Here is a 23513-nt window from a genome sequence, read left to right on the forward strand (position 1 = left end):
CCAGAGTTCTCAATTCTAAGATTACCAAAGTCAAACTCTACCCAAAGAAATAGGTCAAAGCAGAGAATGTTTCTGAGGAAAAGGGAGAATGTGGGTGACTCAGGCAACAGCACTACAAGAGAGACAGGCCAAGTACTCATAAAAACGTTGGCCCACCTCACCTGGGGCATTTGTCCTCAGACTTGAAAAGAAAAAAGCTATCAAGGTTGTTGGCATTTCAGTGCTAATGGCCCCACAGCCATATCAAACTCCTCCGGCCTAGATAGACTATAGTCTGTCTGCGACCCGGCTGCGGCCCAGAATCTCCCGCATCAGAGCCCTGGGCCCGTTCTGTGTGTTTTCTACATTGCTTCTCCTGCTTCCTCTACCTCATATCTTTCTCTTAGTTTTACTCTTTCTGTGAGATACATCTTCCAGGGCCTTCTTGAAAAAGTGCATATGAACCAAGGCTTTTGAGACCCCAAGTATGTGAAAATGTATTTATGCTATTAGTCATGTATAACTAAGAATAAGACTGAGTATAAAATAATGTTAGAATTTACATTCAGAATTTACAATGCTTTTAAATGCTAAAATTGGTTAGTTTTTAAATTCCCCTTAAAGGTAGTCCAAGAGTCTAAAAGCTAATTGGCAAATCTGGGGACAGTGGCGCACACCTGTCATCCCAGCACCCTGAGGCAGGAATCCACATAGTTTGGCAAGACCCTGTCTCAAAATTTAAAATTAGAAAAGGTCTGGGATACAGCTTCATTTGAATGGGGAGAGAGCAATGGCAATTAAACAATTATCATTGCTGTTATCTTTGTTATGCTGTTTTCCTTAAGGTATTTGCGACTTTATAACTGATAATTCTCAATTAATTACCAGATATTGTTCTAAATTACCCAGCTAAAAGACTAGTCATTAATCTTCACAAGCATTTGATAGTTAATCTATAGCTGTTTGTAATGTTCGGAAAGCACCTCTATAAACTACTAGTTAAAGATATCTATAAGCTAGTAGCCACATTTATTTTGCCATTACTTTTGTCTTAACTGGCATTCAAATTTATTAACCAGGAAATAAAACATGAATATGGTACCTATGAAATTAATATTATTTCTTTAACCTATGTATTGCAGCTACTTAACCTGTAAAAATGTAGACTTTTTAAAATAGTAGTAGTTTGATAACTGATACTTTTTAAGCAAATGCATCTTTTTCAGTGTATGCTGTCTTTGTACAAAACATCTGCTATGACATTTTACTTTCCAATTCTTAAGTTACCAATCTTTTCCACAGCTGAGAAATAAGAACTAATCTTCGAAAAACAGCTGACTCCTTCCATATGAGGTATCAAAGCACACAAGTGATAACCACCACACAAGAGACCTAAAGACTCAGATGCAACAGCTTGCAACAACAACGGGATACAACAGCAAACCCAATTATCAATACTTGCTAATCTATTTTATATAAGGCATACAGGTTACTTATCTAGACACTCTAGATTCAAAGCTAAATTCTGCCTTAACAAGGTTTTTTGGAAATACAGTATATCAGATATAAGATGTAAGCAATCCCAAGAAAACTACAGAAAATTATGAACATAAAATTATAAATTCAATAGAAAAAGGAGACAATTCCATAAGGAAATCAAGTGATACAAACAATAAGCACTATACATTCACTTATGTGATAAACATAAAAACATGTATGTATACACCTTTATCCTACCAAAAAAATGTATGCACACTTCAGGAAAAAGAAATATAGTGTGATGTCCATACGGGGGACCCCAGAGGATGTGTATCACAGAAAACTCACTTCACTGCTGGCTCTTACAGAAGAAATTGAAAATGCATGTGCAGCAGTCTCAGTGACCAAGGTTACTCTAACTTGTATTAATCTCATGATATCTCAACAAATTTAGTAATAAAATATTTTTACAAGTTTTTCTTTTCCTAGTCACATAGTTCAAATATAAAAGAGTATAAGCATCAACAATTCCCTCCACCCATTGATCCTTACCTGCAAAAATTCTGCCAACTATCAGGAAATTAATTAGTAATCTATTAAACTGTTGTGTATCCTTCCCAGGTACTTTTTGCACATATAAACAAATGTAAATTGTTTTCCTACTTACTTCTCACATATACTCACAATGTTTCTCGCTTTTGTCATTTAATTCTTATTGAACTTAAGACAGTTTTAATATACAATTTTACAATGATTATGTTCCGGGATTTTTTTCTACCTCCTTTTTACTTATTTTTGTAGAATACTGGATCATCGTCTTTTGTTCATTTTTCCATTGTACTATGTTTTCCTATAGGTTTCTAATTAGGAATATCATCTTTACTTTGGTTCTACATATTTGGTTCCAAATTTACCATTTGCCTGTTGACTTTGCTCATGACATTGTATGATTTAGTTTGTTTGTTTCTGTAGTACTGGAAATAGCTTGCAAAACTGTGTGTGCCTTAGGGGGGAGTCTGGGGTTTGGAGGGTTTTTTTTAAGTACACTAGAAATTGAACCCACAGCCCCCTACAAACTAGGCAAGTGCTCCACCACTGAGGTACATCCTTACTCCCTGTACCCCCCTCTGACATAGGTCTTCCTACATTATTCATCCTGGCCAGCACTTGTGACCCTCAGCCTCCAGAGAGGCTTGGACTGTAGACATGTACCATGGAACGTGGTAGAAAGGTGTTTGTTCTTTGACAACACACATTTGTATGTAGTTGACAGGGTTCAGACTACACTACCCTAAAATATACAACCTTAATATACTAAATATTTTACGCTGAGAAACTAGAGAACTCGCAGATGCAGGAGGACCCTCTGAACTTTTCTACCCTTCATTCTTGAAGCAAGTCCTAAGACACTGCTATGAGAGATACCCTACCTATATCAGGAAAAAGGAAATGAGTGTATTTTTGAAAATGGGATATCCAGAAAAATCTGAATGAACAGATCTTGCTAACTCCCCCAGTTTGCTAATCTTAGCTCATACTGTTTCATCCAATCACATTTTTCTGTGACATTCCATTCTTCAAGATAAAAAGAACACTTTTAATAATTTGTTTGGGTCACTTGTTCCCCTATTAAAAGTGAGAACTTATATCAAGTAAACTGAGTTGGGCTTGCTTATTAATCTATCTTTATCAATCTAATGTCCAGCAGCCCAGGCAACAGACCTAAAACACAGAAGAAAAATGGGTTTTATCATTCCCTGTAACATCAAAGTTAACAGTTTTACTCTGCGACTCACCTTCTCTAGTAAGCAATAATAGTAAATATACAAATATACTTTATTTTTTCATAAAATACTTTGTAAGCAACACTTCCTCCATGAATAAGAACTATGTAAGAGAAGCATTTCTACCACTTCAGTATTTTCTTAATCTCTATAAATATCAGACTAGTACATGTAAATAGTCTAGAACTTAGCTAAAAGAAAAAATTTACTTTGCGCTCAAATACTTAAAGCAACAGGATTCCTATGTAGTCAGTAACGGTTCAACAATATACGGAAAATTACCCTAAGCTAAGCTCATTTTTGTAGACTGTTCAGGATCTATCTCTCCCTAAATAGGAAAGTTTAGCAAAAGTTGAGACATACTGAATGCTTCATGTATGCTGATGTAAGCATCTAGCATTACTGACTAAGAACAATTTCAAAAGATCACTAATGTTATCCCCAAAGCTAAGAAAAACAATGGTATAAAATAATATAGTAAATAACTTGCTAATATTTTCCAAAAGTCATAATGATCAATTTTAAGAAATCTAAATAGATGTTCTCATGTAAATCTAGAACATAAAACTAATAAAAAAATTACAGAAAGCAATTTAGCAATGTCTACTAACACTTCTAAAAATGTATAAACCCTTGATAGAAATTGTACTTAGAGGCATTTATCCCAGAAAAGAGGTATGTATATAGGAAAAGGGATAGCAGTGCTCAATAATAAGGGAGAGTTAAAGTTCAGTGTACACATATTACATTATGATATCAATCAATAGGTTTTTTTAATTCCACCAATTTTTCCAAACAAAATTTTGGAGAATGCCAGAATATGCAAAGTAAACGTGAGTCATTTACACAATCACTCCTTCTTAGAATTATAATAAGTGGTCTGACAGAATTTCTGATGTCATAGTAAAGCCAAAGCTTTTGCTTATAACTTTACTTCTCCATAATATAACTTACATGTGCCAAATAATACACAGCAATTACAATTCATACAAGATTTTAATATCATTAAATGAAATAAGATTGTAAAACAGCACACACAGAATCACATTTTTCTAAGAAAGTAATTGCATAGATGTGTATATTTATATGCAGAATAGAAGACTATAAGGACTTGCCCCAAAGTGTTAAAATAACTTATACCTTGGTGGCTGAACAATGGGTGATTTTTGCTTTTTCTATGTATGTGTACATACATGTGTATGTATATTTAAGTATAGAATGCTAAAAATCCATGAAATATGTAAATACTATGATTTCTGAAATTTCTTAAAATAGCTGACTTTTAATCTTATCATAAGAGCTGTCATAAACACACATTTTATTTTATTGACATCTTTAAAAATACTTTCAAGAAACCACTTAAAGAATTTTTTAAAACTTAATTCTATATGCTTTTACTCAATCTTTTGCAGCACTGGGGACTGAATCCAGGGCTACATCTCCAGTCATTTTAATTCATTTATTTATTTTTTAATTTTTAGGGCTGGAAATGGTGGCACACACCTATAATCCCAGTACTCAAGAGGCTGAGGCAGGAGACTCTCTGTGAGTTCAAGGCCAGCCTGGGGTACAAAGTGACGTCAAGGCCAGCCTGAAATGCATAGCAAAATCCTGTCTCAAAAAGACCCAAAAAAACCAAAAACCAAAAAACACCATTTTGAGACAAAGTGTCATTATAGAGTTACCCAGGCTAAGCTCAAAGTTGCCATCTTCCTGCTTCAGCTTCCCACAGTGCTTTTATCCAGACTTACTGGTACTTTTATCATCAATAAAGTAACAGACATTTATATTTAAGCAATTTTATCATGTTTGCTAACAGTATGTAAAATCTTCATATATTCCAAGTAAGACAGTTAAACATTGTACCTAAATTCATCATTTTAAGGAAAACCTAATTTATATCACATTTTTAATTCAACTGTGACTTTTATTCATTCATTATTTTAAGTCACACCCCTAATCCACCCTTTCACAACATGAACCTAGATAAAAGGATTTTAGTTTTATGTGTTTAGAAAACAAATGTTTTAGTTTAATCCAAAAGAGTTTCAACGAAAAATTTTAAGCAAAGAGTAGAAGCGTTTTGGGTGTACAGGTGAAAACAGTATTATTTAACAGTATTACGGTGTCTACCTGAGTACTTAAAAAGGGGGGAAGGCTTAAAAAGAGAAAGCCTAGACAACAAGACAATGAAATCACACAGGTTATGGCTGCATACTTGAAACACTGAGACCAAAGTTACCAACACAGTACAGTTACACGCAAGAGCCTATTAGAGCTGATAAACCTAGCTCAGTTGTTGGAGGAGCAGCACACAGTGACAAACAGCTTCTCTGCTACAAAGGTGGCAGGAAATCTATCAAACTGGACAATAAAATTGCAATTGAGTTTCTTTGGCTTTTTATAGCAGCTGCATGTATCCTGATGTAGCTCTGCAAAGCTATCCAATTCTGCAACGTGAGTTCTTTACCCATCAGTTCTTCATCAAGAACCACAGTATAAATTTGTGTGGCTGAGATGCAAAATGACGGCCAAAAAATAGTAATAATAAGCATCAATTCAATACTGTATGCATGAACATATTTAAAACCCTTTGAAATAGATGTTTAGAGGAAGAAATTTTGTTAACTATTTACTTCAACTCTATCCTAAACCTTACTAAATACTGACGAGAAGAACCTAACTGCCTAATTTGTTCGTTTTATTTTAAAAACTGATGGCATTTTAAAATTTCAAACCAATCAACATAGCAATATTCAAATAAACTACCTTGTAAAAGTCTTATGTGAAAACCCTTTTAATCAATGAAGAAAATCCAGCAAAAGAAATAAAGCTAAAAACTTAAACTAAAATTACAAGTGAAAACTACAAAAACTTTGTTTACCTTCTCAAAGTAATGCTTTAGATCTATTTTTCAAAATATACTTTCATCGCAAGAAGTGACAGATCTAGTTTTACTCCAGTAATAACACTCTGCAAGTAACTTAGCATTTGCACCATTTTACACATGTAATCGTAGACTGAGGCACAGGCCAGTACCTATCCAAAAGCAGACTGAAGAGGCTTCTCCTGTAAGCAGCTATCTTCTCTGCAACAATTTTTAAGGTATGTTTAAAACCACGAGTCATTGGAGTAAAGAATGATGTGAACTAACCAAAACTATAGGGCCGAGGATATAGCTCAGTGGCACAGTGCCTGCCTGGCAAGTGCAAGATCCTGAGTTCGGTTCCCAGTACAAAAAAAAAAAAAAAAAAAACTATATACACACAATTACAACTTAAAGGTTCTCTATACACTGAGTTTAAAAACCAAAAGATTTTAGGCACTACAGAAAAATAGTAAATATCACTTCCTTTAATACTGTCTACATCAAATATATCCTCCTAGAAAGACAAAAAGATTTCTCTTTGTAATAAAAAATAATTTACTGAAGTATCATAAACTGAGGTCCATATTCAATTTATTCATCATCTGCTTACCTCCACGATGCCTTCTAGAAAGTACAGTATATTATCAGTTTCGTGTACAGGTGAGGGGGGGAGAATTTTTTATTTGGTTTTATTTGAGCTTAATTCTCACTATGTTCCCCAGGCTGCTCTTGAACTTGTCAATTCAAGCAATCTTCCTGCCTCAGCCTCTCAAGCAGCTGGGATTACAGAGGTGCAACACCACACCCAGCGTGGAAGGGAAGAGTTTTATGAAAGTTAGCAAAAATAATTTCCTGTACACTGAGAAGAGTATTCAAATTTTAAAGTACAGAAGAATTTGCTTTTATGGAATTTTTTTTTGAGTGTAATAAATTTCACAGGCTGGCCTCAAGAACAAGATCCTCCTGCCTCAGTGCCCCCAGTAGCTGGGATTGCAGATATACACCACTGCACCTAAGAACTTACTGTGAAATACAGACTTTCAACGCAGCTGTGATAGTGCATGTCTGTGATCCCAGAACTCTGGGAGGCTGAGGAAGAAGGATGATTTAGTTCAACCCCAGCCTGGGCAACGTAGCCAGACCCTCTCAAAATTAAAAAATAAAAAGGGCCAGGGTCACACCTCAGTGCAAAGGCCCTGAGATCAATCCCCTAAAACCCCTAATAAAAAAAAAATCCATTAGAAAAGTAATTTTTTCTTTTCTTTTTTTTGTTTTTTTTGGTCTTTTTGAGACAGCATTTCAGGGCTGGGGATACAGCTCAACGGTGCAAGCACCTGCCTGGCAAGTGCAAGGTCATGAGTTCAATTCCCAGTACCAAAAAAACAAAACAAAAAAAATACTAAAAAAACTTTAAAAAAAAAAAAAAGAGACAGCAGTTCAGCCTTGAGCTCACTCTGCAGCCCAGGCTGGTCTCAAACTTGCAACAATCTTCCTGTCTCAGCTTCCCGAGTGCTGGGATTACAGGTGTGCGCCACCACGCCTGGCTAAAAATAATTTTTTCCAGGAACACAATTAAGATTCTAAAGTGGAACCCAGAAAGCCATAATAAAATGCACATTCCAACTACTCTGAAAAACTGATCCCCAGACTGTAACCACGGAGCGGTGACACAGGCGCTTTCCTGGACAGCTCCTGCAGCTAGTCCAAGGCTCCCTCCCTGTAGGAGAAGACCAGAGTGGTGCGGGACCACACGACAGCCGAGCCAAACATCTCCACCTTGTGGTATGGTTCTTCCTTCTCCTTCCTGCAACAAACGTTTACTATGCAGCTCCTACGCATAGTTCAATGGCAGACATGAAGAAGTATACAACCCTTCACCCCCAAAGAAGAGCCCACAATCCAGCAGCCAACGCAAGACACCAGAGAACTCACTTTCAACTAATGACAGAACATGACAGATGTACACGATCATGATCACATCTGATTCAACCCCAGTCCACAAGACTATGTGCACATAGGCCACAGGCCTGCACGCTAAGCAAGCTTGTCACGCCTTTCCCTCAGTGCCACCATCTCCGGGTCTGCTTCACCGGTTCCTCACGGTGACTCCCATTGCCCGCACCTCAGTGTGCCGGAATCTGCTTTGCTCCGCAAGGTTTTAGCCAATGGCCTCTGCTCCACAAACTGCTCACACACTCTCAGGGAGAAGCCGTCTGCCCTTTCACCATGTCCATCTCTTCTGTGGGACGCACAGCCCTCCAACCTTGTATTAGAGCTTGTTATCTATCTCCCACATTAGGAAAATTTGTTTCTGATTCATCTTCCAGTTACAAGAAAATGCTCAAACAGAAGGCAGGAAGAATAAAAAGGAGGGATGAAATAAATGAAATAAAAAGGAATGAATGGAAAGATGAAGGTGAGGAAAGGAAGAAAGCAAGTGGACAACAGGAGTGAGAACCAGACAGAATGACCGAGAACGGTGGGCAGAGGCTACGACGTGCAGACCCAGCCCACAGTAGTGGGGAGAGGGGAGACAAGCAAACACACACAGGCAGGCTGGAGAGAGGAGCAGAGAAGGATGGAGAGAACACAGACAGTAGCTAAGACAGAAGAGACAGAACAAAAGAGGGAGCGAGTTAACTGCTCAGGGACGGGAGCTATGGACAGCAGCAAGCATCCAGCATCCACGCTGGCCGGGGTGCAAGGAGGAGGGCGGTGACTGACGCCTGCAGACCGGGCAGCGGGAGGAGCGGGAAGAAGCGGGAGAGCGAGCGAGAGACCGACTGAGGAGACTGAGAGAAAAGCATACAGACCCACGCGGCTGAAAGTAAGAAAAACCGTCATGTAGAAGTAACACAGGTAGTTAAACTCTAAAAAGTAGAAAGGATTTGGGGAAAAGCACATAAAGCTGAAGATTTAATAAAGTGTGACACACTGGGAAAGGACTAGAATCACACAGTGGAAAGATTCTTGTCAAAATGAGCAGTGAAATTAAGAAATACTTCTTCCAATGGAACAATGAAAGATTAAATAGAAATTAGTTTGCAAAAAAATCTTACTTCCTTTTTTAAGACAAAACAATGTGCTTATGGAGTGGAGGAGTATCGTATGATACTTTTTAGCTTAATAAATCCCTAAGAAAATAATACCTAAGCTAGAGACTATTAGAAATATCTAGCCTGAAAGTAATCTGAGTGTATATAAAGAACTAAAACTCAGAAGAAAAACTTAACAGAAAAGTAGGTAAAAGACAAAACCATGCACAAAATAAGAAAGGTAATGGTATCAGGGGTTAAAGGGAAAAACATTACTTAGGATTTCGAAATTCCATTCCTTGTTACATTTGCCATAGCAGTGCATTTTCAATCACAATTGGGGTCATTATCCTCATTTTTTAAATGAAAACAGAAAACAGCAGAATGGATCACCATACACTACAGTTTAAAGGGCAAACATGACCACACGAACCACTGCGGCGGGTCTGGGGTCTGCGCACACGTGTGTGTGTGCCTTGAGCGTGCACAGAGTACTGCAAGTCACAGCTACAAGAAGTCAGAAACCCGCAGCTCTATGAATCCTTGCCTTTGAGTACCTGAGTTATTCACATAAGTGAAAATAAATGAACTAAAGCTATGGGCAACAATGAAAATTTTAGAAACAAAAAGATTGATGGAGAAAAAAAACCAGAAGAGCCCATGTAAGTTAATGTCATTTTACAACAATCTTAAAAGGCAATCTTAAAAGATATTATTTAAAAATACACTTTAAGGAAAAAAAGAAGGTAAGTATAAGCTAAAATTCAAGAGTGATTATTTAAAAAAAAAAAAAAAAAAAAGAGTGATTATTTTTACGTGAGGAGGGGTAGGGTTGGATTGAGAGGAACGCCCCACATGCTCCTAAGCTGGGCATCAAAATGTAACCCTTCCTTCATAGTATTTCACAGCACATATGCTACACAAATTATTTTGGATATGATTAAATTTTCATTTAGTGACTGGGGCCTGATCTAGTGTGCCAACAGTGACAATTAGATGGAATGCATAGAGTAAGGATGGAGCTATAATTATCAAAAACACTTCAAACCTCCGATGCTATCTTCTGTGATTTAATCATTAAATGTGAAGTTTAACAACATCATACACACACCACACCACCACCACTTCTAGCTTCCACACTGATGGCTAAAAAAGTTTAAAAGTCTGACGGGGTTTACACAGCTAATAATTACCATATATAGGGCTTCAAGTTAGGGTAATCTGTCTCCAAAGTCCATGTTCATTCATTGCTTACACAAATGGATTGGGAACCAGATACAAATGTTTACTTAGAAATGCTTAAAAAGCTCAGAATATCTGCAACATCATCTGTCCAACTACTTTGTTTTGTAAATAAAACGTCAAAAAAACTAGACTATTGGCCCTAAATATCCTGTGACTACCTAAGGTAGCAGTTCTCAAACTTCTCATGTCAAGATCCTTCTTAAAAAGCACAGAGATCCCCAAAGAACTCTTTCTTCATGTAGATTGCTATTTCTGACGATTTATTGTATTAGAAATAAAAAGAAATTATATAAATATTAACTCATTTTAAAATAATAAACCTATGTATACAAATATAAAAACACCATTCAAAATATCATTAATACAAAATACCATTTTTCAAAAACTAGTAATAATGAGAAAGATGCTATTATTTCATAGTTTTACAACTATCTTTAAAAGAAAACCTGACCTTGGAGAAAGTAGTTGCCTATCAGCTTTAATATCCATTACATTGTTCTGAATGAAGTTTATAAAGAAAATCCAACTTCATCAAGCTATTTAGCTAGGGAAAGAGGATGTCACAAATCCCCTGACAATGTTTCATGGGATCCCAAGGTCTTCTAGCTATACTTTAACTACTAATGTCCTTTAACCATCCTTCCTATAGATTTGAAGAAACTAAAATGAACTGACACATACACACTTCAGAAAATATGAGGGGCTGGGATTTAGCTCAGCGGCACAGCGCCTGCCTGGCAAGCACAAGGTCATGAGTTCAATTCCCGTTACAGGACAAAAAAAACAAACAAAAAAAATATGAAAAATCTGCTTTCTACTTAGCACTTCCTTGCCCAAGAACACCCACAGATATTTGAACCCTAATCTAATGTACACAATGCCCAAATTCAACCCTATTTTTCTCATGATCCCTTTGTAAAGGGCAAAATAGTAATAAAAGAAAAATCAGTCCTGATTGCAGCATGCACTACGGCAGACAGCAGAAGAGCTCACTATCAGCATGAACTGTTACACAAGGGGTGCCAAAACAAGCTACACAACAGCAAAATCATAAATATTTTAGGCTTCGAGAGCTAGGTAGCTTCAGTATCAAATTCTCAACTTTATCTTTCTAGTGTAAAAACAGCCATATCTAATACATAAATGACTAGGAGTGGCCATGTTCTAATAGAATTTTATTTATAGAAACAGGTCCACTGGATTTGGTCCTTGGGCAATTGTTATCTGAACTCTGTTTTGGACCAAAAGTGGACCAGCCTCAAAAAGGTAGTGAGTGAAAAAAGCCATTTTACAAAATCAGGTGTTTTTCTTACTAGTCATTACATTTTCCTCAAACATAAATTTGGACAGTCGTTCGTCCAACCTAAGATATCTTTGTAAAGCCTTATATGACAGTAACATTCTGTCTTTTCACTGAAGAAAGAGAAGGCAGAACGCATAATTCACAGGTACTTTCAAATAACTAAAGATTATCCAAAAACCTAAAACTTACAATTCTGAAATGGCAATATATTCTTAGAGAATAACCAAATATCCAGAGTAAGAACTTTAAAAAATCAGAAACCATTCTAACTTAAGCCAAAATTCATCATTTTGTCTTTATTCACTCCAGTCAATTTATAGTTATATAAGCAGCTATATATTATATTCCTTCTGAGTAAAGGAAAAAAAGTGCTTAAGCAAGATACAAAAAGTTTAAACCATAAATCAAACCAATGGATTTTATTATATTATTTGAAATACAAAATTTCTTTAGAAGGTACAAATACGAAACTCCAAAAATAAACAGATAAGCCGCAAATTGGAGAAAACGTTCACAGACACTACGTTCTACCCAGTAAAGGAGCAAAACTAATAATACATAATGAACTCCCACAGAACGAAAAGAAAGTACAAATTCAGACTACAATGAGAAAGCATTTAAACTTCCTCAAACTGGCCAACTTTTAAAACTGTAGACACACCAAGTGATGAGAGAACAATGAACAATTATAGGGGTCAATGTGGAAAAATCTCAAACAATAGTAAATAAAAACAAAAATTTGCAAGAAATCCACTTTGTCTGGATAGCATTTAAGTTTAAATACAATGAAGAGCAAGGCATTGTGGCACATGTCTATAATCCCAGGATTTGGGAGGCTAAAACAAAAGGATTGCCGTGAGTTCAATGCTAGCCTGGGCTACAGAGCAAGTTCAGTGCCAGCCTAACTAGACAGGAAGACCTTGTCTCAAAAAACAAACATACATACATGCATACATACATGCATACATACATGAGTGAGTAAATAAGTAAGGATGAAAACTACTTATGATTAAGAGTTACCTAGGGCTGGAGATATAGCTCAGAGGGACAGCAGCTGCCTAATATTCACAAGCCCTGTGTTCATCCCTAGCACCACACACACAAAAGCACTCCTACATAACCAGGTGTGGTACACATGCCTGTAATCCCAGCAATCCGACACGCTAAAGCAGGAGGATCACAAGTTTAAGCCCAGCACAGGCAACTCAGCAAGCCCCTGTTTCAAAATAAAAAAGGGCTGGGGACATAGCTCAGTGCCAAGGCCCTCGGGTTCAATCCCCGGCGCTGCACAATAGCAAAGAAAGAAGTTTTATGTACCTGGAATAAAAGCGTAGACAAGGCACAGAAACGACAAAACCACACTGAGCTTAGTGGAGCGGTGGGAGTGGAACAAAAAACGGCAGACAGAACATTTGAGGAAGGGAAACTGGCTTCAAAAACAGTGGGAGATACACAATTCTCTATACCTTTTGGTATATCCACAATATTTCACAGAAATTTTTAAGGCTCTACATTAATAACTAACCTTCACTGGCTAAACTTTAGAAAAGAAAAACATATACAAGTGAGACAAGCGAATCTTTAACACTGTGACATGAGCCCAGCACAAACATCAGCCAGAGCTTTTCTCTTTACTCCACCACATCATGGAAGCAAACCCCATCTGTGAATGCAGTGCGCCACCGTGTGTCCAAAAGCTTCCAGCGCCTGAACCGCGGAGACCACGCCTGCGGGCAGGGCTTCCTTTAAAAATGCCTACGGCTGTGACATGAGGCTTGACTTCAGTAAATTAAGTACACAGAAGACTGACATTTGAAAATATTACTTTGATTCTGAAAAAACTCACAAATATTCCTTTTTTTAAGTTTTCTTTTCCCTGTACTTTAGCCTTTTTTCCTTGATTTTAAGTATATGAATTTTTTGAGTAAAACTGAAAACTATAGATATTTAAAATATACTTTTAAAAAGAAACTTACCTTTGAATGTGTGATTGATAAGGTGTCGACCCACACACGCCAGCCACCCCACTCGTATCTGACTGCATGGTAAAGTAGGATTCTGAATATGGCATACACCATTTCTGTTATCTTTTGCTCATCTGAATTCTTAGGGTTGAAATAGCAGAGAGAAAGCATCCACTCTTGCCACACAGAACACTGTAGCAAGCTCCTGAAAGTTACAAATGGCTCTGAATTACTGGAAAAAATGCCACCTGAAGGAATTCTAAAGTATTATGGTTTAAACCTCTCCCATCCCAAAAAACACATGCATCTATATACTCAAACAGTTCACAAGGTAGGACTGAAAACCCTTGGTATATAACTCACACACCCTTAATGACAAATGCAGATGAATCGTTTTTACTTTTTGGTATAATTTAAACAACTTTTCTAAGACAAACTGGGCTCATACAAAAGCAGACATGAATACTGCAAACAAACACCTCCTGGTGCAGCTTACCTCCTGTTTTCTCTACTGTTATTAAAAAGTTTAATCATGTCAGAAAGGAAGGCCCGGCGGACCTCCATGCTCTCCGGGCACTGGGGAGAATTTCGCAGCAGGATCGCAATTACTTTTAATATCTCTGCAAGACAGTTCATAAATAAGTAAGAACCAAACCACAACAAATAATTCAAGGTGGGAGGTCATCAAAATATCACTATTTCTTTAGCCTCCCTTAAATAAATGTCCATGGAAAAACTGTGGTGTTATTTAAAAACCCTACAGAAAGGACTGCCGATCCACAGCACCCACTGGAAAGCATTTACACACAAGACACTGGCCCTCTTCCCCATCAGGGTGTGCGCAGCAGGGCCTGGCTCGTTTGCAGGGTGGGGCGCAACCCCAGCGGGAGCTGGCACCGTGCTGGCCACCACTGGGCCTACCGCGCCTCCCGAGGGCAACTTTAAAGGGTTAGGGTAAAACAATCCCTCACTATAAACACATTACATAAAGGTAAAGCTGCTAACAACCCTTTTCTGTCTCTGCCAAATGCCGGAGTTGGTCTTAAAAATACTGTAATCCAAATCTCAGAATAAAAAGAATTCTCAAACTCTGCAACGTAATTTATAATAGGTACATGGCCTTTCCTTTATCACAGTGAATTTTAAAAGCTGGGAAATTTTCCTTCCATAATTTTAAAGGTAAAACAGAGACAAAAACTCCAAAGGAAATTAAAACCTACTTAACATTCCTATCTCCCTACAAAACGGAAACTGCTACTGTAATAATCCTGGTATAAAACTGACTAAATTTATAAAACATAGTTTAAAGAAAAAAATCCTTTAAAAATATATATTTAATCCAAAACTTCATAGACAAAAACAAACAAAATATAAAACTTCATAGATAAAAACAAACAAAATATAGCTATAAATCAGGTGTAGTAGTACATGCTGTAATCTCAGCACCCTGGGAGGCTGAGGCAGGAGGATCTCAAATTCAAGGCCAGCCTGGATAATTTAGCAGTTCAGTGAGACACTGTCTCAAAATAAAAAACTAGAAAGGGATATGGACCCAGCTAGCGTGAAGGCCCTGTGTTCAGCCCCTGCTACCATCCCCCCAAATAACCATAGTTTTATCTCTGAATTTTAAAGTTAACAATGTATCAATTTTTTATTCAATTAAAATTCAGGAATCCTAAAGCAGGCTTTTGCCAAGGATTCTGGTAACTCTGAAACAGTAAGCTCAAACTAGTAAATATGAAGATCCTTTGTCATACAATTAATGATGTTTTGGGAGAAATTTATTAAGAGTTCTCTTAATGACATTTTCAAAAGTTCTCTACGAAAACGACTGAAACGATGGTGATAATCATAGTAACAAGACCACAGCCATGAGTTCTGAGGATGCACTATCATAAGGTACTATTTTTAAAAAACATACTTCACTCATATATGGTAAGTAGGTAGGTACTATTATTATCCTCATTTTGAAGAAAATTAAGTAATATACCCCAGGTCACAAAACTAGTGAGCCACGTAAGCAGGAGCTGACCTAGGCTCCTAAGACTTTAACCACTGTACTACGCTCGTCCTGAGCCAGTGCTAGGTTAACTGCCATGGTTTTAATGCAAACCCTCTAGAATTCAGGTGTCAATGGTGTTACAGAAGCAGAGAGGCAGAGTCTTTGAGAGGTGATCAGGCCTCAAAGCTCTCCCCTTCATAGGGAACTTTGGAGCCCTGGCCCGGCCTGCTCTTGTACCCAACTAAGAAGCAGAGAGCGGCCCTCGGCACATTAAATGCAAGGCCTTCATCTTAGCTTTCAAAACTGTGAGAAACTTAATTTCTTTCCCCTTCAATTACCCAGTCTCAAGTTTTCTGCTATAGTAGTGCAAAATGGACTAAAGTAATAAAATATTCTAAACTCTTTAAATTTAAGATTTTTCTCCTCTTTTCACTCTCAAAAATAATGCTGGCTGGGCGTAGTGGTGCATACCTATAATCCCAACACTCAGGAGGCTGAGGCAGCAGGATTACTGCAAGTTTGAGACCAGCCTGGGCTACAAAGTGAGCTCAAGGCCAACCTGAACTGCATAGCAAGACCCTGTCTCAAAAAGACACACACAAAAAAATAAGAATAATGCTGGACTATAGCCTAGTGGTAGTGCATTTGCTTGGCAATCCCCGTAATCAGTTATTTTAATGACATGATCTTAAAAACAAGATAAAAAATAGACACTCTGTATCAGTGCTTCAAAATTTTAGATATCAAAAAACTGGTAAACAAAACTATGCTCATTAACAGCAAAGAATGAAACTCTCGCCTCATCCGACATCTGCTATTCCTGCACTGACACTAATTCACAGTGAGAACTGCCTCCACGGTTTATGTAATGTAACCTAACATCACCAAATAAAATACTCAGAACTTTGGTAAAAATCTGTACATTAAGTCAAGATCTTATAAATATATTTCTTCAAACCTTTATATAAGCTACATAACTTAAGGTCAACTGGATATTACATTCAACATAAAACTAGTTTATAGCACTGCCCTTAATAAAATATCCAGTGAACAATCTGTATTCCACAGCGACTTCCTTTTCAAGTAACAAAAGACAGTGTGTAAAATACATACGAGGATTCTGTATCTTTACTGAAGAATCAGGATCTGGATGCTGTTTGTGAATCACCTGAGTACAAATCTGTTCTATAAGAATCTACAAAAACAAAATAAATTGCATTAATATAATCGCTCTATTAGCATTAGTATTAAAGAACTCTAAGTAGAATATAAATCCAAGTTTAGTATACAGTCCAATATTTTCAAGCTAAACACTTTATGCAGATAAATAACTTCGACATTACAATGCTACTTCTACTTAATTATAAAACGACACACCAGGGCTGCGGCATGGCTCAGTGGCAAAGGACTTGCCCAGCACGCTGCAGGGCCATGGTTCAAACCCCAGCATGGAAGAAAGGGAGGCGGTGGGGAGAGGGAGGAGAGGGGCAGCTTCTAAAATAAGACATCAAGTGGTCAATACAGTGGATAAATACTGAAACAGGTAAAACAATACTGTTCAGTAATTTACAGATTATTTATAAATATGCACCCCATATCTCCTTTATATAAATAATTTCAAAACTGTACATTATAAGCCTAAATAGCCTTATTTTAGTTAGACACTGGCAACTCAATTATACAAACATTTCATAAGAAGGAATGAAGAAGAGTCAACACTAACTAAATTTTTACCTCAAAGAGGACGTTATACGTGGTCATCGTGATTAGATTTGTCTGAAGCATGAGTCGCTCAGCTAGCAATGAGAACAATCCATGCCCAAGCATAATTTCAGCTTTTCTCCTACAAATACACAGAAAGAAATCATCAAGTGCAGAGTTTGTGTACTAGTATTTGTGTGTATGCTGGCCGAAGGAAACAAAAGTGTTTCTTAAGTGAGAAATCCCACCTCAGTAACTCTCCCATGCTCCTCAACTAAGAACCTTTAAGGCTACGAGCCTTTAAGTAGACAAATGCTAAGTACACCACAAGTGCCACTGAAGTTAAAAACAAAGAAGACTGGCTATGCCCTCGGCCAAACTCTTCAGAGCCATCACTTATTTCACTAGGGGCTGCCACCAACAGCATGCTGCTAGGTTCTACTGCAGGTAAGTGTATAATTACAAGTACTTCAGGAGAAAAGCAATGTGGAGGAAGATATTTCAGATAATTTAAGAAAATGAATAGTATGTAAACATATGTACCAAAATCAACACTCCAAGCATAAATTTAAAAACTGAACTAGCACAAACTTTCACTCCACTCTCCAGTCAACAAGTGTTCTACAAGTATCTGGACGGTACATACTTTAGGCTTTGTGGGCCTTGTGGCCCCCGTCACATCTCAGCACTGCCTTTATATCATGAAAACGGCCACAGATAATATTCAAATAAGCTATAGTTGTTGCACTCCAATAAAACTTTATTTCCAGGTGGCCACCTGGATTCTTAAAGATTGCAGTTTATCAACACCTATCCTACTTCAAAATTGTTCTGGGCATAAGAGACAACAGATAGCACATTACTGTCTGTAAGGAAATAAACATTTTAAACATAACAGCAAAGCACTACATGACACTCAAGGTACTGTGCCAGCTCTTCACATATAATGCAAATAATCATGCAAGTCCCTAAAATCAAAACTTCATAATTTGCAGAATTCAATATATCCAAACTAATTCTCATAATTAGCTCAAAATTATGAATAACTTAAATAATTCCACATTAGGAACTATATACTATTGTTTAATTTTATTTATAATGGGATTAAATATGCACAGTACTTTATGACTAAAACATTTTAAATGTCCCCAGCACCACAAAAAGGCAGGGAGGGAAGGAGAGAAGGAATGAGAGAGGAGAAGCGGGAGAAACACAACTAAAAGGGTCCCAGAACAGAAGACCTGCTCCAGGGGGTTACAACACCAACAAACACTAAACAATGACCCATTTTAGACTTCACGTGCACTCACTTTGGAGCCAGATGTTTTAAAAAATAGCCCAATGCCTTGAGAGCTTGTACTCTGATTCCTTCGCTTTTTGATGCCAGAAGTTTGTAGATAACACTAAAAATATAAAAATGTAAAACAAACTATTAAGTATAATTTTCAAAAGACAGCATTCATATATTTTCATTATTATAAGTTTAACTCAATATATACATGAATTCAATATGCATTTCTGACATTTAAAGATGTCCCCATCTCTGACTATAGTTTGTTTTAGCGAGAACCAAAAATAAGAACACCCTGGAATTCAAGAACTTTGGTAACTTTTCCATGCACATATCTACATGCAAATTTTAATGCATAAGCCTGTTTTCAAACACTTCTTTTTCTCTGCTATAGGCTTATCAATATCCTTTGGAAGTTCACAATTTACTTAAGTCAATACAAGTAAAGCATTGTTTAATGGGAACACATATTTAAATTTTTAAATAATTATCACCATGAAAAACAAGGAAACAGGCTAGAAATGAACAATAAGCACAACCATTAGTAACTTAAGGAGAAGCTGTCTTTAAAAAAATTGTAAAGAGCCAGGTATGGTGGAGCACGCCCATAAGTCTAGCTCTTGGGAGGCTGAGGCAGGAGGATTCCTGTGAGTTCAAGACCAGCCTGGGCTACAAAGTGAGCTCAAGGCCAGCCTAAACTGCATAGTGAGACCTTGTCTCAAAAAGAAAAAAAAAAAAATTGTAAAGAGGGGCTGGAAATGTAACTCATTGTGAAGGCCCTAGGTAACAAGAAAAAAAAAAAAAAAAACAACTCTGTAGTGCCTCAATGAAACTTCATGCAATTGGTTTTATTCACGTTTAAAGAAATGCATACAGATGTGTACACAGATGTACCACACATAGTTTAACTGGTACATACACTATGAAACTTTCAACAAAGAAAATAAAATTCAAGTAATAAAAATACCCAAAAGACAAACTAAACAGTGATATTATTTCAATCCTTCAGAGATATTTAGAAATATGACAAAATCCTTAAACTGGAGTCTAAATAAAAACTCCCAGTTTCATCAGGACATCTGATTAAATTGCTAGTCATAATTTGTAAACGTTAATGACCAATACAACTGGGCATTCTTATATTATCTTATACCAGCAAAGGCTATCTTCTCTCCAATTTTCAAATCCCCTCCACTTAAGACTATGTTTATATGCCATTATTTTTAGTTAACAGATAAGCTTCACTAAATCCACCTCAGCTCTTATCATTTCGGCCTTTTAAAATTATGATCACATATAATAATTCCAGTGCAATCACAAACAGGCACTAAAATTACATATCTATGATCAGTTTGGCCACCGGTTACTTCCCTCTCCACCTCTCTGCCACTTCTTTCTCTATCTCCCCACCACCCCGTGTGTGTGTGGCTTGTGTGTGTGAACACGTGCACATGCATGTGTGTATAGTGGGGGTGCTCTACCACTTAACTACACCCCTCCTTTGTGTTTCCTACTTTTAGACAGGGTCTCCCTAAGTTGCCCAGGCTGGGCTCAAACTTGCAATCCAACTGTCTAAATCTCCCAAGTAGCTTGTTTGTTCACAGTAATAAAAAATTGAGAAAGTAGCAAAAATTAAGACATAATATAAAAGCAAAAGAGGGAATAATGTCCATTAATGCCATCATGGAAGTTAGCATTTTCCTTCAGAAAAAAAAAAAGATAAGAATGCAAGTGAACAAAATTTTCAGGTGCATATACTTCAAGGCAACTGAAAAGATCCAAAAAAGTCAAGGCTGCAGTCACAAAATGGGGTGAGCAGCACAACTGTGAGAAATTTGGGTGGATGTGAAAAATGAAAGGCCTATAGAAGGGCTGCAATGACTTCTCTCCATCACCTTAGCTGCTTAGGAAAGTATGTATAGACAAGGGAGCTCTGAGTAGCTAACTGGAAAAGGGAAGGCAAAGGAGAGCAGACAGTAGCTACAACTTCAACGCAATCCCTAAACACACACAGATCAATCAGCACAGGCTATGGACCTTATGGGCTGGAAGAATGCAATCCCAACCTTTATATAAATCACTGACTGACCTGTAAGATATGCAGAATCACTGGAAACCCTTAGAGTGCTGTGTTAAGTAAAAAGGTACAAATACTAGCAGAGTAAACTCACAAGCAGCCAACCATGAGCAGACCATGAAGACAGAATCTGCCACTCAGACAAGGGCATGTTTTTTAAAAAACCAACAAAATGCAATAACCATGGAAAAACAAAAGTCCATAGATGCTCCAACACTTATCCAGAATGCCCTGTTTTACATTACTATACAAAATTACTATACATGAAAGGATACAAAAAAGTATAACCCATAGTCAGGAAAAGCAATACAACCAAAATGACTTTTAAGGTCCAAATGTTACATTTAGCAAAGATTTCAAAGGATTAATAAATATGTTCAACAGATTTTAAAATTCTATGAACAAATCATTAAAACAGATTAACCATGAGCTAAAAATTGGGGTATCTAAAAGAAATAAAAATAAATAAAAATAAAAGAGAAATTATAAAAAAGCACATGGAAATTCAAGAGATGGAAAGTACAAAAGGGGAAAATAAGGAATTCATTTTGAGGTGCTCACCAGCAGACTTAGGAAGCAAGAAAAAGAATCTGTGAGTATGAAGAAAGACCAATGGAAATTAAATGTTCTCAAGAACAGGAAAAGAAGAAAGAAAAATTAACCATCTGCGAGTTGACAGACAGTGTATCATACCAACAGGCATAATGGAAGGGCCAAAAAAAAGATATCTGAAGTAATTATGGACAAGACTCCCAAAATTTGATGAAGAAAAGCATCTGCTTCAGATAGAAGTACTCAATAAGCCACAAAAGCATAATAAAATTAATCACAATTGAAAAAACCATAGTTGAACTGCTGAAAGCCATAGGGGAAAAAAACATTAATAGAGAAAACTCAAGTCATACAGTAAGCACAGCAACAATGAAATCCAGGGCTATTCTCTCACCAAACACAAAAGAGCCCAAAAGTCAGTGGAATGACAGTCAAGTGCTGATAGGAAGAAATTACATATTTAGATTTTATGTCCATTACAATGAAGGCAAATAAAATTACTTCCAGCTGAACAAAAACAAATAAATTTCACTATTACCATTCATTTGCCTTATGAGAAATAATAAAGACAACCAAGATGAAAGGAGATATGACTATAAACTCATTAATAAAAAATAATTTTAAAAAATATTAAAATCAACAGGTGAATTCTGGTTTTTCCAAATGAAATACTGTAAGCCAAATGAATCCTCCGTGCCTTAAATATTACAACTAAAATCATGAGGAAAATATAGTAACAGCAACCTCCCAAGTACCTGGAGACTAAGGGAAAGTAGGCACATTGTGTAGGGGAGTTACAACTCAGAGAATTATCTGTATGGAGATATGGTCAACTTGTCTCATGAATTTGACCGAAAAGTGCATTTGTGACTCAGATAGCTACATATGAAATTGTGGACAAATTTCTTAGAACTGTGCTTCTGGTGAGAACTTAGAAAATGAGTCCTACAAAAGGTTTGGGAAGGAGTCCTACACAGAAGAGAGCAGCAGGAAACAATCCTCCATTCCAGTGATAGCAAACCTGTTACAGCTTTCAATGATACCAACAGCCACTGTGGCATGTATGCTGTAGGGGCACCACCACTGCGCATCTGTGCAGACCCTCACTGTGACGGCTTGTGTCTGGATGCCCCCCGCCAAGGCTCGTGTGCTCATAAATGGGACTTTGAAGAGCTGGCTGGATCTGGGGGGTGTGATGCTGGATTAAGGTGTGTGACACTAGGATTAAGGAAGGGTGTGTAGAACTAAACTAGGCCAAATGATTAGAATCAGCATCGTTCTGGGTGTGAATAACGAAAGCCCCAGTCTGGGAGTGGTTGACACCAATCAACAGGCTGGGTGGAATGTAAAGGGAGAGAGAAAGGCAAGCCTGCTGCTCTGCTGTCTCCCACTTGCTTGCCGTAGGGTTTCTCCTCTGCGATACCCCTCTGCCACCCCACCCCACCTAGAAGCCAGTCGATTATGGACTGAAACCTCAACAAACTATGCACTGAAATAAACCTTTCCTCCTTTAAATCTGAGTATCAAGTATTCTGTCCCAACAATGAGAAAAGTAACTAAAACACCAACCCAAAGAGCAATTTTTAAAACTAAAGTAAGATTTGAATTACCATCAATTCTCTACCTAATCACTGAGGGAAGAATGTGCAACGAAGACCCACAACAGGGCGAGACAATTTTTAAAATGAAGAGACACAGCAACACACAGAGAACAGGTCAACCCTGCAGCCTGACCCTTATCAGGTTGACTATTGCTACAAAAAAAAAAAAAAGAAAAGAAAAAGATAAAATCAATATGTTAATTTTTTTTAAATATCCTTTGTAGAGGATTACAACAGGGCTGAAAGTCTATAAAATATAACAGTCACAATGTTTAGGACACATTAAAACATTACTACATGACAATTATATATTACAAATGTATCATAAAAAATAATTTAATTATATATATAGTAAATAGTATACAAACTTTAGGGCAAATCAGTAAACATCTGTACCTAAATATAGACAGTATATTATATACATATATATAGTAATTATATATATATATGAGAGAAGGGATCCAAAACATGGAGGGACAGAACTCCCCACTATGAATGTAATCATTATGTACTACAAACGTGTACCAATTTGAAAGTTACTAAACTTATTCAGAAACAAGAAAATGTGATCATTTTCAATCAACAAATACCAATGAATTAGGCAAATTGTTAGAATGATCACATAAAGATT

General features: G+C 37.0%; 1 protein-coding gene across 1 annotated transcript in view; it reads right to left on the reverse strand.

The window, feature by feature from the left end:
* Lrba (LPS-responsive vesicle trafficking, beach and anchor containing) overlaps nucleotides 1–23513 on the reverse strand; it is a gene marked incomplete at its 5' end in the record, with an annotated part of 597162 nt that overhangs the window by 466623 nt on the left and 107026 nt on the right. Inside the window, 5 exon segments of the mRNA XM_013522882.1 lie at nucleotides 13671–13863; nucleotides 14155–14278; nucleotides 16774–16855; nucleotides 17395–17503; nucleotides 18672–18764. Coding sequence (XP_013378336.1) covers nucleotides 13671–13863; nucleotides 14155–14278; nucleotides 16774–16855; nucleotides 17395–17503; nucleotides 18672–18764 — 601 coding nt within the window.

The sequence above is a fragment of the Chinchilla lanigera genome, unplaced genomic scaffold (genome assembly GCF_000276665.1).
Source record: "Chinchilla lanigera isolate Chin_1 unplaced genomic scaffold, ChiLan1.0 scaffold00070, whole genome shotgun sequence".
Taxonomy (NCBI): Eukaryota; Metazoa; Chordata; class Mammalia; order Rodentia; family Chinchillidae; genus Chinchilla; species Chinchilla lanigera.